This window comes from Salmo salar, chromosome 23 (assembly GCF_965601325.2).
Source record: "Salmo salar chromosome 23, fSalSal1, whole genome shotgun sequence".
Classification (NCBI taxonomy): Eukaryota; Metazoa; Chordata; class Actinopteri; order Salmoniformes; family Salmonidae; genus Salmo; species Salmo salar.
In genome coordinates this window covers 53709952-53723968 of record NC_138313.1, presented here as the reverse complement: position 1 = coordinate 53723968, position 14017 = coordinate 53709952, and the positions used below count along the sequence as shown (strand labels likewise).

The following is a 14017-nucleotide window of genomic DNA, read 5'->3' as shown; positions in this document are numbered from 1 at the left end:
TAAAATCAAAATAACAAATCATTCAGTACATGGAAGTGTTTCTAAAATCCCCTTTGGGAAAAATGAATGGTGGAAAAACGATTGGAACAATTTCTGAGTTTGCCCGTTAGGTTGTATGGATATAATAACTCATACTCCTAGAGTGTCTACTAAATGACTAAAATAAAAAAAAATACATGTATATTGAATAGATTAAATAATTGGACCTGCAGGGGTAGCCAACTCGGGGAGTTTTGTGAAACACTAGTCATAACCAACAGAGGGCATTGTCGGAGAATTTGGCAGCTCTGAGAGGGAGAGAGAGAGAGAGAGAGACGACGACGTGTATCTTAATAATAACGGGAAGAAAAGACCAGTGACAGATTAAAAGGAAAAGAGTAGAGAGATTCATTATGAACCGTCGGAAATCAAAGTGTATCATGCTTAAACATCTAACGGCAAGCGATTGAATGTGTTTGATTCTGTCTTCCATGGCTCGCAAAGACATCGTCAAAATCCACTTTATCTAAGTTGGCGTTGCTAAGGACAGTTGGCTAACTAGCTAGCATTGTGGTTAGCATTAGCTGGAGGTCTAAACGGAGGAAGGAAGGAAAAGTTGACGACGCACTGCTCGGCTACAGAGCCAAGTCCTACTGGTGGCTAGCGGGCTAGCTGGTTGTTAGCTAGTAAGTTAGCTAGTAAGTTAGCTGCTTGTTAGCTAGTAAGTTAGCTGCTTGTTAGCTAGTAAGTTAGCTGCTTGTTTGCTAGTAAGTTAGCTAACTTAGTTACGTTGTTTCTTTAAACCTGACTCACTCAGTTTGACAACTTCACTTCGAAGAATATATTTTTTTTTGTCAATGTATGACTTTTGTATTTAACTACTACTAGAGCTATCAGCTAACAAACCAGCAAGAATCTCATATTCATAAACCGTTGCTTTTTAGGTTTGAAGCATTTGTGGTTTTTTGTTTTGTCCAGACCCTCTGAAAGGAAGCAGCAGATCAGCTGTGATGGCTACAGATATGATCGACAGTGAGGTAGTGCTGAAAGCTGCGGCTGATAATAACGTTATGAGTCTGAACAATAGCCCAGACACACCCAGGATTTATGAGAGCCCTGGAGGAGATATCAGGGACACACCGAGCCTTTCGTCTCACTCAGAAGACCTGCAAAACAGTAGCACAGAGCTTTCATTGGAAAAGGGCGAAGAGGCCGCAGGAGCAGCGCTACACAGGCCAACCCAAACAGGAGGTCCGCCGCAGGAAACGGTGACTCCAGACAATGGAGAAAAACATGAGGAAAGGGTGGAAATGGTGCCATGCTCTGTTCCCGTCAGAATACCCCAGACATACTCAACCTCTGGACATAACGGAAGGTATGAGTGTACTTCTCACCTCTGTGCTATCTTGTACACTTTAGTTAGAAAAGTTATGTCAATACCTATACAGGAAGACTGCAGTCTGCCAAGAGCTGCTTCTTATCAGTGTTATTGTGCTGATATCCTTTGTTGTCAGTGTGATAGCATCAATTATTATACATGTTACTGATTATACAGCCAGCTATCACAACAAACCTGCCAAATACCAACATCCATTCAAAATCCTATTTTCCCCAAACCCAACCCTGAACTCTAACCCTAATTATAACCCTAAACCCAACCCCAAACTCTAACCCTAAACCCAACCCCTAACTCTAACCCTAACTCCTATTCCTAAACCCAACCCCTAATTGTAACCCTAAACCCAACCCCTACTCAAACACTAATTGTAAGTCTAACCCCAACCCCTAACTCTAACCCTAAACCCAACCCCTACTCTAACCCTAACTCCTATTCCTAAACCCAACCCTGAACTCTAACCCTAATTGTAACCCTAAACCCAACCCCTACTCTAACCCTAACTCCTATTCCTAAACCCAACCCTGAACTCTAACCCTAATTGTAACCCTAAACCCAACCCCTACTCTAACCCTAACTCCTATTCCTAAACCCAACCCCTACTCTAACCCTAAACCCAACCCCTAACCCTAATTGTAACCCAACCCCTACTCTAACCCTAATTGTAACCCTAACCCAACCCCTAACTCTAACCCTAATTGTAACCCAACCCCTACTCTAACCCTAATTGTAACTCTAACCCCACAGGGATGATTTTCCTTGTTTTACTATCCTTGTGGGGATCTTTTGGGGATTTCATGTCCCCATGAGGATAGAAGAACAAGACAACACACACAAAATGAGCAATACTACTACAGACTACCACTGTGGACAGTTAACTCTGTCTACCACTGATTTCTCTTGCTGTGTATAACATTAGGCCTGCTGAATAAACAGGTCTCTGACTTCATTAAGTTGAGTTCATTAATTGGTGGACTGACCTGTCATTTACTCAGCATTTATACAGTTCGTTTTAGAGAATCACATCAGAGGCTGTCATGGTTGAGTTCCTTCTCTTCCTGGTGCGATTTCAGACTGAGGGTTTAATAGTCACGTGTACAGGGGTGCAGGTGTGACTGCAGGCTACAGTGTTTAATAGTGACATGTACAGGTATGATTGCAGTGTAAAATAAAATATTCAAAACTCAATTGTTAAATGAAAGTGCACTATGAGGCATGATACCTTCTTCCTTTGAACAGTAGTGAATAATAAGTAGCCTGTTTCCACGTCATCAAAAAAAAAGAAAGCAAAGCAGAGGTTATAATTTCAAATTATTTTTCAAAAAGATGAGTTATGTTTACATTGTCTGGGGAGAGGGTAGACCTCTGCAGTCACTATGTCCCCTGCCGTGGATAACACCCTCTCGCTAGGATCTGAAGTGGCAGGCACCGCCAGGTAGCATCTGCCCATCATGGCAATGTGAGGATATTTACACTCATTGCTTTTCCACCATGTCAGTGGATCACCATCCACTGGAATGCCTCTTGCTGCCTTGTAGGATGCCAGCTCCTCTTTGATGGTGTTGGTAAACGTCTTGCCTGTGTCCTTGCTCGCAAAGGTCTCCCCGAAAAGCTCCTTCATGGCCAAATTATTTTGTGGAGGGGATGCCTCTTAGTCTGCTCCTGTCGGCTCTGTGGCTTGACCCTGCAGAGAAAATTACTTGAGCTATTAAACTAACTAATGATTTATTTTCATATTTCATAACTATAATTGTGGCAATAAAATGTGATCATTTATTATTATTATTATTATTATTATTATTATTCCAAATCAAAAATGGATGATTCTAATAGCAATAGCATAGACTAAGATTAGACTGCAGTATATTAATTAAGTAATTCACTCATTTATTTTTTTACCTCTTCAGTGGCCACAATCTCAGTGGTGAGATCACTGTATGTCCTCCAGCATAGGACAGGGTCTAGGTGAGACAGGGCCTAGGTGAGACGGGGCCTAGGTGAGACGGGGCCTAGGTGAGACGGGGCCTAGGTGAGACGGGGCCTAGGTGAGACGGGGCCTAGGTGAGACGGGGCCTAGGTGAGACGGGGCCTAGGTGAGACGGGGACTTGAGCAGACGGGGACTTGAGCAGACGGGGACTTGAGCAGACGGGGTCTAGGTGAGACAGAGACTTGAGCAGACGGGGTCTAGGTGATACAGAGACTTGAGCAGACGGGGACTTGAGCAGACGGGGACTTGAGCAGACGGGGACTTGAGCAGACGGGGACTTGAGCAGACGGGGACTTGAGCAGACGGGGGCTTGAGCAGACGGGGGCTTGAACAGACGGGGGCTTGAACAGACGGGGTCTAGGTGAGACGGGGTCTAGGTGAGACAGGGTCTAGGTGAGACACGGACTTGAACACACGGGGACTTGAACACACGGGGACTTGAACACACGGGGACTTGAGCAGACGGGGACTTGAACCTTGGATCCAGTGCAGTAGATCTATGAAGGAAGTCCTGTACATTAGGGGGGGGTATCTGGGGTTCAGGTCCTCTCTAATGGCAGCCTTCACATCTCTAGTGATGGTGCCGTCTTCCTCACTTGGGGCCGTGGATTGTAGAATCCTTGTTTTCAGAGATAGGATCATGGACACAGACGGTGCCGTTTCAGTGCTCAGTAGGGTTGTAACTGTTTTGAGGGGTTTGAGCACCTGGAGGACCTCCTCTGCCGCTTTCAAGTCATCAGTTAATTTACCAACTTAGCCAAATGGGTGGTGATTTAACAAAAGCACAATCGTTGTGTGAATGTACCTAACCATAAACATCAATGCCTTAATTAAAATCAATACTCAGAAGTAATTTTTTTTAAACCTGCATATTTAGTGGGGGGAAAAAGTATTTGATCCCCTGCTGATTTTGTACGTTTGCCCACTTACAAAGAAATTATCAGTCTATAATTTTAATGGTAGGTTTATTTGAACAGTGAGAGACAGAATAACAACAAAAAAATCCAGACAAACGCATGTCAAAAATGTTATAAAATGATTTGCATTTTAATGAGGGAAATAAGTATTTGACCCCTCTGCAAAACATGACTTAGTACTTGGTGGCAAAACCCTTGTTGGCAATCACAGAGGTCAGACGTTTCTTGTAGTTGGCCACCAGGTTTGTACACATCGAAGGAGGGATTTTGTCCCACTCCTCTTTGCAGATCTTCTCCAAGTCATTAAGGTTTCGAGGCTGACGTTTGGCAACTCGAACCTTCAGCTCCCTCCACAGATTTTCTATGGGATTAAGGTCTGGAGACTGGCTAGGCCACTCCAGGACCTTAATGTGCTTCTTCTTGAGCTACTCCTCTGTTGCCTTGGCCGTGTGTTTTGGATCATTGTCATGCTGGAATACCCATCCACGACCCATTTTCAATGCCCTGGCTGAGGGAAGGAGGTTCTCACCCAAGATTTGACAGTACATGGCCCCGTCCATCGTCCCTTTGATGCGGTGAAGTTGTCCTGTCCCCTTAGCAGAAAAACACCCCCAAAGCATAATGTTTCCACCTCCATGTTTGATGGTGGGGATGGTGTTCTTGGGGTCATAGGCAGCATTCCTCCTCCTCCAAACACGGCGAGTTGAGTTGATGCCAAAGAGCTCCATTTTGGTCTCATCTGACCACAACACTTTCACCAGTTGTCCTCTGAATCATTCAGATGTTCATTGGCAAACTTCAGACGGGCATGTATGTGTGCTTTCTTGAGCAGGGGGACCTTGCGGGCGCTGCAGGATTTCAGTCCTTCACGGCGTAGTGTGTTACCAATTGTTTTCTTGGTGACTATGGTCCCAGCTGCCTTGAGATCATTGACAAGATCCTCCCGTGTAGTTCTGGGCTGATTCCTCACCGTTCTCATGATCATTGCAACTCCACGAGGTGAGATCTTGCATGGAGCCCCAGGCCGAGGGATATTGACAGTTCTTTTGTTTCTTCCATTTGCGAATAATCGCACCAAATGTTGTCACCTTCTCACCAAGCTGCTTGGCGATGGTCTTGTAGCCCATTCCAGCCTTGTGTAGGTCTACAATCTTGTCCCTGACATCCTTGGAGAGCTCTTTGGTCTTGGCCATGGTGGAGAGTTTGGAATCTGATTGATTGCTTCTGTGGACAGGTGTCTTTTTTACAGGTAACAAGCTGCGGTTAGGAGCACTCCCTTTAAGACTCCCTGTCTTTATCTTTTCACTGCAACTCTGCATCGAGATTTAGGGAATTATTACTTTAGAAAGTAACAGCGGCAGTAAAACTGCATTTCACACTATGATGGTTAAACTTGCCAATTGATTCGTGGTTCACATGCGTGCCGACCCGTGGGGGTTGAACCGTACAGATCAACTACGGTCCGTTACACCACTACTGAGTACCAATCTATATTTTCAAACATAGTGGTGGCTGCATCATGTTATGGGTATGCTTGTCATCGTTAACGACAGGGATGGCGCTGACAGAGATAGTTGCCTTGCTTGGCGTTCCTAGGAATCTATGCAGTATTTTTATTTTTTATTTTTAATGTATTATTTCTTACGCTGTTACCCCAGGAAATCTTAAGTCTTATTACATACAGCCGGGAAGAACTATTGGATATAAGAGCAACGTCAACGACCAGGAATACAACTTTCCCGAAGTGAATCCTCTGTTTGGACCACCGCCCAGGATAATGGATCGGATCCCAGCCGGCGACCCAAAACAACGGCGCCGCAGAAGGAGCAGTCTTCTGGTCAGGCTCCGTAGACGGGCACATCGCGCACCGCTCCAGAGTATACTACTCGCCAATGTCCAGTCTGACAACAAGATAGACGAAGTCTGAGCAAGTGCTGCCTTCCAGAGAGACATCAGAGATTGTAACATTCTCTGTTTCACGGAAACATGGCTCACTCAGGATATGTTGTCAGAGTCGGTACAGCCACCAGGTTTCTTCACACTTCGACAGAAACAAACATCTCTCTGGTAAGAAGAAGGGCGGGGGTGTATGCCTTATGATTAACGACTCATGGTGTGATCATAACAACATACAGGAACTCGAAGTCATTTTGTTCACCTGACCTAGAATTCCTTACAATACAATGCCGACCGCATTATCTACGATCTTAATCACAGTCGTGTATATTCCGCCCCAAGCAGACACATCGACGGCCCTGAAAGAACTTCATTGGACTCTATGTAAACTGGAAACCACATATCCTGAGGCTGCATTTATTGTAGCTGGGGATTTTAACAAACATTTGCAAACATAAAAATAGCCACACACAGCCACACACACACACACAGCCACACACAGCCACACACACACACACAGCCACACACACAAAGCATCTATTGAGGTTCTGCTGCGGCAGTTGGGTGGGAATCTGTTATTTACGTCTGTTGCAGGATGAACTGAGAACTGGCGTCATGTCTAGGATATTGAGCTACCAGTCACAGCACAGATACATAACTGTCTTGTTATGCTTTCTGTATCAGATTATCTCTGACGCCTTGGCTTGCTGCTCTCTCTGCAGTCTGCAGCATTAAACTGTTCTCTCTCCCTGCAGTCTGCAGCATTAACCTGTTCTCTCTCCCTGCAGCATTAAACTGTTCTCTCTCTGCAGCATTAAACTGTTCTCTCTCCCTGCAGTCTGCAGCATTAAACTGTTCTCTCTCTGCAGCATTAAACTGTTCTCTCTCTGCAGCATTAAACTGTTCTCTCTCTGCAGTCTGCAGCATTAAACTGTTCTCTCTCTGCAGCATTAAACTGTTCTCTCTCCCTGCAGTCTGCAGCATTAAACTGTTCTCTCTCCCTGCAGTCTGCAGCATTAAACTGTTCTCTCTCCCTGCAGCATTAAACTGTTCTCTCTCCCTGCAGCATTAAACTGTTCTCTCTCTCTGCAGTCTGCAGCATTAAACTGTTCTCTCTCTGCAGCATTAAACTGTTCTCTCTCCCTGCAGTCTGCAGCATTAAACTGTTCTCTCTCCCTGCAGTCTGCAGCATTAAACTGTTCTCTCTCCCTGCAGCATTAAACTGTTCTCTCTCCCTGCAGCATTAAACTGTTCTCTCTCCCTGCAGCATTAAACTGTTCTCTCTCTCTGCAGTCTGCAGCATTAAACTGTTCTCTCTCCCTGCAGCATTAAACTGTTCTCTCTCTGCAGTCTGCAGCATTAAACTGTTCTCTCTCTCTGCAGTCTGCAGCATTAAACTGTTCTCTCTCTCTGCAGTCTGCAGCATTAAACTGTTCTCTCTCCCTGCAGCATTAAACTGTTCTCTCTCCCTGCAGTCTGCAGCATTAAACTGTTCTCTCTCCCTGCAGCATTAAACTGTTCTCTCTCCCTGCAGTCTGCAGCATTAAACTGTTCTCTCTCCCTGTAGCATTAAACTGTTCTCTCTCCCTGCAGCATTAAACTGTTCTCTCTCCCTGCAGTCTGCAGCATTAAACTGTTCTCTCTCCCTGCAGTCTGCAGCATTAAACTGTTCTCTCTCCCTGCAGCATTAAACTGTTCTCTCTCTCCCTGCAGCATTAAACTGTTCTCTCTCTCCCTGCAGCATTAAACTGTTCTCTCTCCCTGCAGTCTGCAGCATTAAACTGTTCTCTCTCTCTGCAGTCTGCAGCATTAAACTGTTCTCTCTCCCTGTAGCATTAAACTGTTCTCTCTCCCTGCAGTCTGCAGCATTAAACTGTTCTCTCTCTCTGCAGCATTAAACTGTTCTCTCTCCCTGCAGTCTGCAGCATTAAACTGTTCTCTCTCCCTGTAGCATTAAACTGTTCTCTCTCCCTGCAGCATTAAACTGTTCTCTCTCTCTGCAGTCTGCAGCATTAAACTGTTCTCTCTCCCTGCAGTCTGCAGCATTAAACTGTTCTCTCTCTCTGCAGCATTAAACTGTTCTCTCTCCCTGCAGTCTGCAGCATTAAACTGTTCTCTCTCTCTGCAGTCTGCAGCATTTAAACTGTTCTCTCTCTCTGCAGCATTAAACTGTTCTCTCTCCCTGCAGCATTAAACTGTTCTCTCTCTGCAGCATTAAACTGTTCTCTCTCTCTGCAGTCTGCAGCATTAAACTGTTCTCTCTCCCTGCAGCATTAAACTGTTCTCTCTCTCTGCAGTCTGCAGCATTTAAACTGTTCTCTCTCTCTGCAGCATTAAACTGTTCTCTCTCCCTGCAGCATTAAACTGTTCTCTCCCTGCAGCATTAAACTGTTCTCTCTCTGCAGCATTAAACTGTTCTCTCTCCCTGCAGTCTGCAGCATTAAACTGTTCTCTCTCCCTGCAGCATTAAACTGTTCTCTCTCTGCAGCATTAACCTGTTCTCTCTCTCTGCAGTCTGGAGCATTAAACTGTTCTCTCTCTCTGCAGTCTGTAACATTAAACTGTTCTGACCTGTCTCTCTCTCTCTGCAGTCTGCAGCTCCAGGAGTCTGTCGCCACCACCGAGGCTCGTCTCCGCATGGAGGGAGTGGAACTTAAAGAGGAGTGGCAGGACGAGGACTTCCCCAGGTAACATCTGTCTTCTGACAACCAGGCGTACCTTACGTCCTGACTTTAGCTGTGGTAATTATAGGCACCTCAGTCAATACTCACAAACCCTCTGATCTCAAGGGAATATTCTCTTTACTGGCTAGTAGTCTTCTACACTGCATGACCAAAAGTATGTGGACACCTGCTCGTCCAACATTTCATTCCAAAATCATGGGTATTAATATGGAGTTGGTCCCCCCTTTGCTGCTATAACAGCCTCCACTCTTCTGGGAAGTCATTAATATGGAGTTGGACCCCCCCCTTTGCTGCTATAACAGCCTCCACTCTTCTGGGAAGGCATTAATATGGAGTTGGTCCCCCCCTTTGCTGCTCTAACAGCCTCCACTCTTCTGGGAAGGCTTTACACTAGATGTTGGAACATTGCTGCTATAACAGCCTCCACTCTTCTGGGAAGGCTTTCCACTAGATGTTGGAACATTGCTGCTATAACAGCCTCCACTCTTCTGGGAAGGCTTTCCACTAGATGTTGGAACATTGCTGAGGGGACTTGCTTCCATTCAGCCACAAGAGCATTAGTGAGGTCGGGCACTAATGTTGAGGCGATTAGGTCTGGCTCACAGTCGACGTTCCAATTCATCCCAAAGGTGTTCGATGGGGTTGAGGTCAGGGCTCTGTACAGGCCAGTCAAGTTCTTCCACACCGATCTCATCAAACCATTTATTGACCTCGCTTTGTGCACGGGGGCATTGTCATGCTGAAACAGGAAAGGGCCTTCCACTAAGTTGGAATCACAAAATTTGTCTAGAAGGTCATTGTATGCTGTAGCGTTAAGATTTCCCTTCACTGGAACTAAGGGGTGACAAAAAAGTTATTGTACTGACTTTGCTTCCTGAGGCAGTTTGGAACACTGTGTGGAGGACAGACAGTTTTTACATGCTACACGCTTCAGCGCTCGGCGGTCCCATTCTGTGAGCTTGTGTGGCCTACTACTTTGCTGCTGAGCAGTAGTTTCCTGCTAGACATTTCCACAGTTGACCAAGGTATACATTTGAAAAGTCACTGAGCTCTTCATTAAGGCCATTCCTCTCCCAAATGTTAGCCAAATCCACTCATTTGAAGGGGTGTCCACATACTTCTGTGTGTATATATAGTGTATATCTTATTGTAATGCTTTCAACACTGAACGAACAGTTAGTTTCTAGTGGTAATAGCAGCTATATCCTCTACTGTTGTTGGGTGAGGAGCGAGGGTTATAGATGACCTGTTGTTGGGTGAGGGGCGAGGGTTATAGATGACCTGTTGTTGGGTGAGGGGCGAGGGTTATAGATGACCTGTTGTTGGGTGAGGGGCGAGGGTTATAGATGACCTGTTGTTGGGTGAGGGGCGAGGGTTATAGAGGACCTGTTGCTGGGTGAGGAGCGAGGGTTATAGAGGACCTGTTGCTGGGTGAGGAGCGAGGGTTATAGTTGACCTGTGGGGTGAGGAGCGAGGGTTATAGGTGACCTGTTGCTGGGTGAGGGTTATAGGTGACCTGTTGCTGGGTGAGGAGCGAGGGTCATAGGTGACCTGTTGCTGGGTGAGGAGCGAGGGTTATAGGTGACCTGTTGCTGGGTGAGGAGCGAGGGTTATAGATGACCTGTTGTTGGGTGAGGAGCGAGGGTTATAGATGACCTGTTGTTGGGTGAGGAGGTGAGGAGCGAGGGTTATAGATGACCTGTTGTTGGGTGAGGAGCGAGGGTTATAGATGACCTGTTGTTGGGCGAGGGTTATAGATGACCTGTTGTTGGGTGAGGGGCGAGGGTTATAGATGACCTGTTGTTGGGTGAGGAGCGAGGGTTATAGATGACCTGTTGTTGGGTGAGGAGCGAGGGTTATAGATGACCTGTTGTTGGGTGAGGAGCGAGGGTTATAGATGACCTGTTGTTGGGTGAGGGGCGAGGGTTATAGATGACCTGTTGGGTGAGGAGCGAGGGTTATAGAGGACCTGTTGCTGGGTGAGGAGCGAGGGTTGTAGATGACCTGTTGGGCGAGGGTTATAGTTGACCTGTTGGGTGAGGGGCGAGGGTTATAGGTGACCTGTTGCTGGGTGAGGAGCGAGGGTTGTAGATGACCTGTTGGGTGAGGGGCGAGGGTCGTAGGTGACCTGTTGGGTGAGGGGCGAGGGTCGTAGGTGACCTGTTGTTGGGTGAGGGGCGAGGGTTATAGACGACCTGTCGTTGGGTGAGGGGCGAGGGTTATAGACGACCTGTCGTTGGGTGAGGGGCGAGGGTTATAGACGACCTGTCGTTGGGTGAGGGGCGAGGGTTATAGACGACCTGTCGTTGGGTGAGGGGCGAGGGTTATAGACGACCTGCTGTTGGGTGAGGGTTATAGATGACCTGCTGTTGGGTGAGGGGCGAGGGTTATATACATTTACATTTACATTTTAGTCATTTAGCAGACGCTCTTATCCAGAGCGACTTACAGTAGTGAATGCATACATTTCATACGTTTTTTTTTTTCTGTGCTGGCCCCCCGTGGGAATCGAACCCACAACCCTGGTGTTGCAAACACCATGCTCTACCAACTGAGCTACAGGGAAGGCTATAGAAGGCTTATAGAGGACCTGTTGTTGGGTGAGGGGCGAGGGTTATAGATGACCTGTTGCTGGGTGAGGGGCGAGGGTTATAGATGACCTGTTGCTGGGTGAGGAGCGAGGGTTGTAGATGACCTGTTGGGTGAGGGGCGAGGGTTATAGTTGACCTGTTGGGTGAGGAGCGAGGGTTATAGGTGACCTGTTGCTGGGTGAGGAGCGAGGGTCATAGGATACCTGTTGTTGGGCGAGGGGCGAGGGTTATAGATGACCTGTTGTTGGGTGAGGAGCGAGGGTTATAGGTGACCTGTTGTTGGGTGAGGAGCGAGGGTTATAGGTGACCTGTTGTTGGGTGAGGAGCGAGGGTTATAGGTGACCTGTTGTTGGGTGAGGAGCGAGGGTTATAGGTGACCTGTTGTTGGGTGAGGAGCGAGGGTTATAGGTGACCTGTTGTTGGGTGAGGGGCGAGGGTTATAGATGACCTGTTGTTGGGTGAGGAGCGAGGGTTATAGGTGACCTGTTGTTGGGTGAGGGGCGAGGGTTATAGATGACCTGTTGTTGGGTGAGGGGCGAGGGTTATAGGTGACCTGTTGTTGGGTGAGGAGCGAGGGTTATAGGTGACCTGTTGTTGGGTGAGGAGCGAGGGTTATAGGTGACCTGTTGTTGGGTGAGGGGCGAGGGTTATAGGTGACCTGTTGTTGGGTGAGGGGCGAGGGTTATAGGTGACCTGTTGTTGGGTGAGGGGCGAGGGTTATAGATGACCTGTTGTTGGGTGAGGGGCGAGGGTTATAGACGACCTGTTGTTGGGTGAGGGGCGAGGGTTATAGACGACCTGCTGTTGGGTGAGGGGCGAGGGTTATAGACGACCTGCTGTTGGGTGAGGGGCGAGGGTTATAGACGACCTGCTGTTGGGTGAGGGGCGAGGGTTATAGACGACCTGCTGTTGGGTGAGGGGCGAGGGTTATAGACGACCTGCTGTTGGGTGAGGGGCGAGGGTTATAGACGACCTGCTGTTGGGTGAGGGGCGAGGGTTATAGACGACCTGCTGTTGGGTGAGGGGCGAGGGTTATAGACGACCTGCTGTTGGGTGAGGGGCGAGGGTTATAGACGACCTGCTGTTGGGTGAGGGGCGAGGGTTATAGACGACCTGCTGTTGGGTGAGGGGCGAGGGTTATAGATGACCTGTTGTTCTGTGTCTGTAGGCCCCTACCTGAAGAGGAAGAGGAGGACATTCAGCTGGATGAAGATCTCTTTACTGGACCCTCTGGAGAAGGACAGTCTGGTAAGAAAGCCATTCAGTATCTCTACTCATCAGTATCTGCCTAACCTCAGATGCCACATCTCTAGGTTGTGTGCAGCCACGTCGCTAGGTTGTGTGCAGCCACGTCGCTAGGTTGTGTGCAGCCACGTCGCTAGGTTGTGTGACGTCGCTAGGTTGTGTGCAGCCACGTCGCTAGGTTGTGTGCAGCCACGTCGCTAGGTTGTGTGCAGCCACGTCGCTAGGTTGTGTGCAGCCACGTCGCTAGGTTGTGTGCAGCCTCGTCGCTAGGTTGTGTGCAGCCTCGTCGCTAGGTTGTGTGCAGCCTCGTCGCTAGGTTGTGTGCAGCCTCGTCGCTAGGTTGTGTGCAGCCTCGTCGCTAGGTTGTGTGCAGCCTCGTCGCTAGGTTGTGTGCAGCCTCGTCGCTAGGTTGTGTGCAGCCACGTCGCTAGGTTGTGTGCAGCCACGTCGCTAGGTTGTGTGCAGCCACGTCGCTAGGTTGTGTGCAGCCTCGTCGCTAGGTTGTGTGCAGCCACGTCGCTAGGTTGTGTGCTGTATCCCAGCCTCTACAAGCTAATGTATGTGCTGTCAGGCCTATATCAAACTGCTCTCTCCTCCAGCTCTGCAGGCTAGGTAATGTGTATATATTAACTGTAGGCTAGGTAATGTGTATATATTATCTGCAGGCTAGGTAATGTGTATATATTATCTGCAGGCTAGGTAATGTGTATATATTATCTGTAGGCTAGGTAATGTGTATATATTATCTGCAGGCTAGGTAATGTGTATATATTAACTGTAGGCTAGGTAATGTGTATATATTATCTGCAGGCTAGGTAATGTGTATATATTATCTGCAGGCTAGGTAATGTGTATATATTATCTGCAGGCTAGGTAATGTGTATATATTATCTGTAGGCTAGGTAATGTGTATATATTATCTGCAGGCTAGGTAATGTGTATATATTAACTGTAGGCTAGGTAATGTGTATATATTATCTGCAGGCTAGGTAATGTGTATATATTATCTGCAGGCTAGGTAATGTGTATATATTATCTGCAGGCTAGGTAATGTGTATATATTATCTGCAGGCTAGGTAATGTGTATATATTATCTGCAGGCTAGGTAATGTGTATATATTATCTGTAGGCTAGGTAATGTGTATATATTATCTGTAGGCTAGGTAATGTGTATATATTATCTGCAGGCTAGGTAATGTGTATATATTATCTGTAGGCTAGGTAATGTGTATATATTATCTGTAGGCTAGGTAATGTGTATATATTATCTGCAGGCTAGGTAATGTGTATATATTATCTGTAGGCTAGGTAATGTGTATAT

General features: G+C 47.1%; 1 protein-coding gene across 2 annotated transcripts in view; it reads left to right on the top strand.

Annotated features, from left to right (window-relative positions):
* Positions 1-266: 266 nt before the first annotated feature.
* Positions 267-14017, top strand: part of bnip2 (BCL2 interacting protein 2) — a 79147-nt gene continuing 65396 nt past the window's right edge. Inside the window, exons 1-4 of one of the 2 annotated variants that reach the window (XM_045705975.2) lie at positions 267-677; positions 958-1354; positions 8768-8863; positions 12620-12699. In XM_045705975.2, coding sequence (XP_045561931.1) covers positions 990-1354; positions 8768-8863; positions 12620-12699 — 541 coding nt within the window. In that variant the 5' untranslated portion in view covers positions 267-677; positions 958-989. The remainder of the gene's footprint in view (positions 678-957; positions 1355-8767; positions 8864-12619; positions 12700-14017) is intronic. The other variant, XM_045705974.2, reaches the window with a different exon arrangement.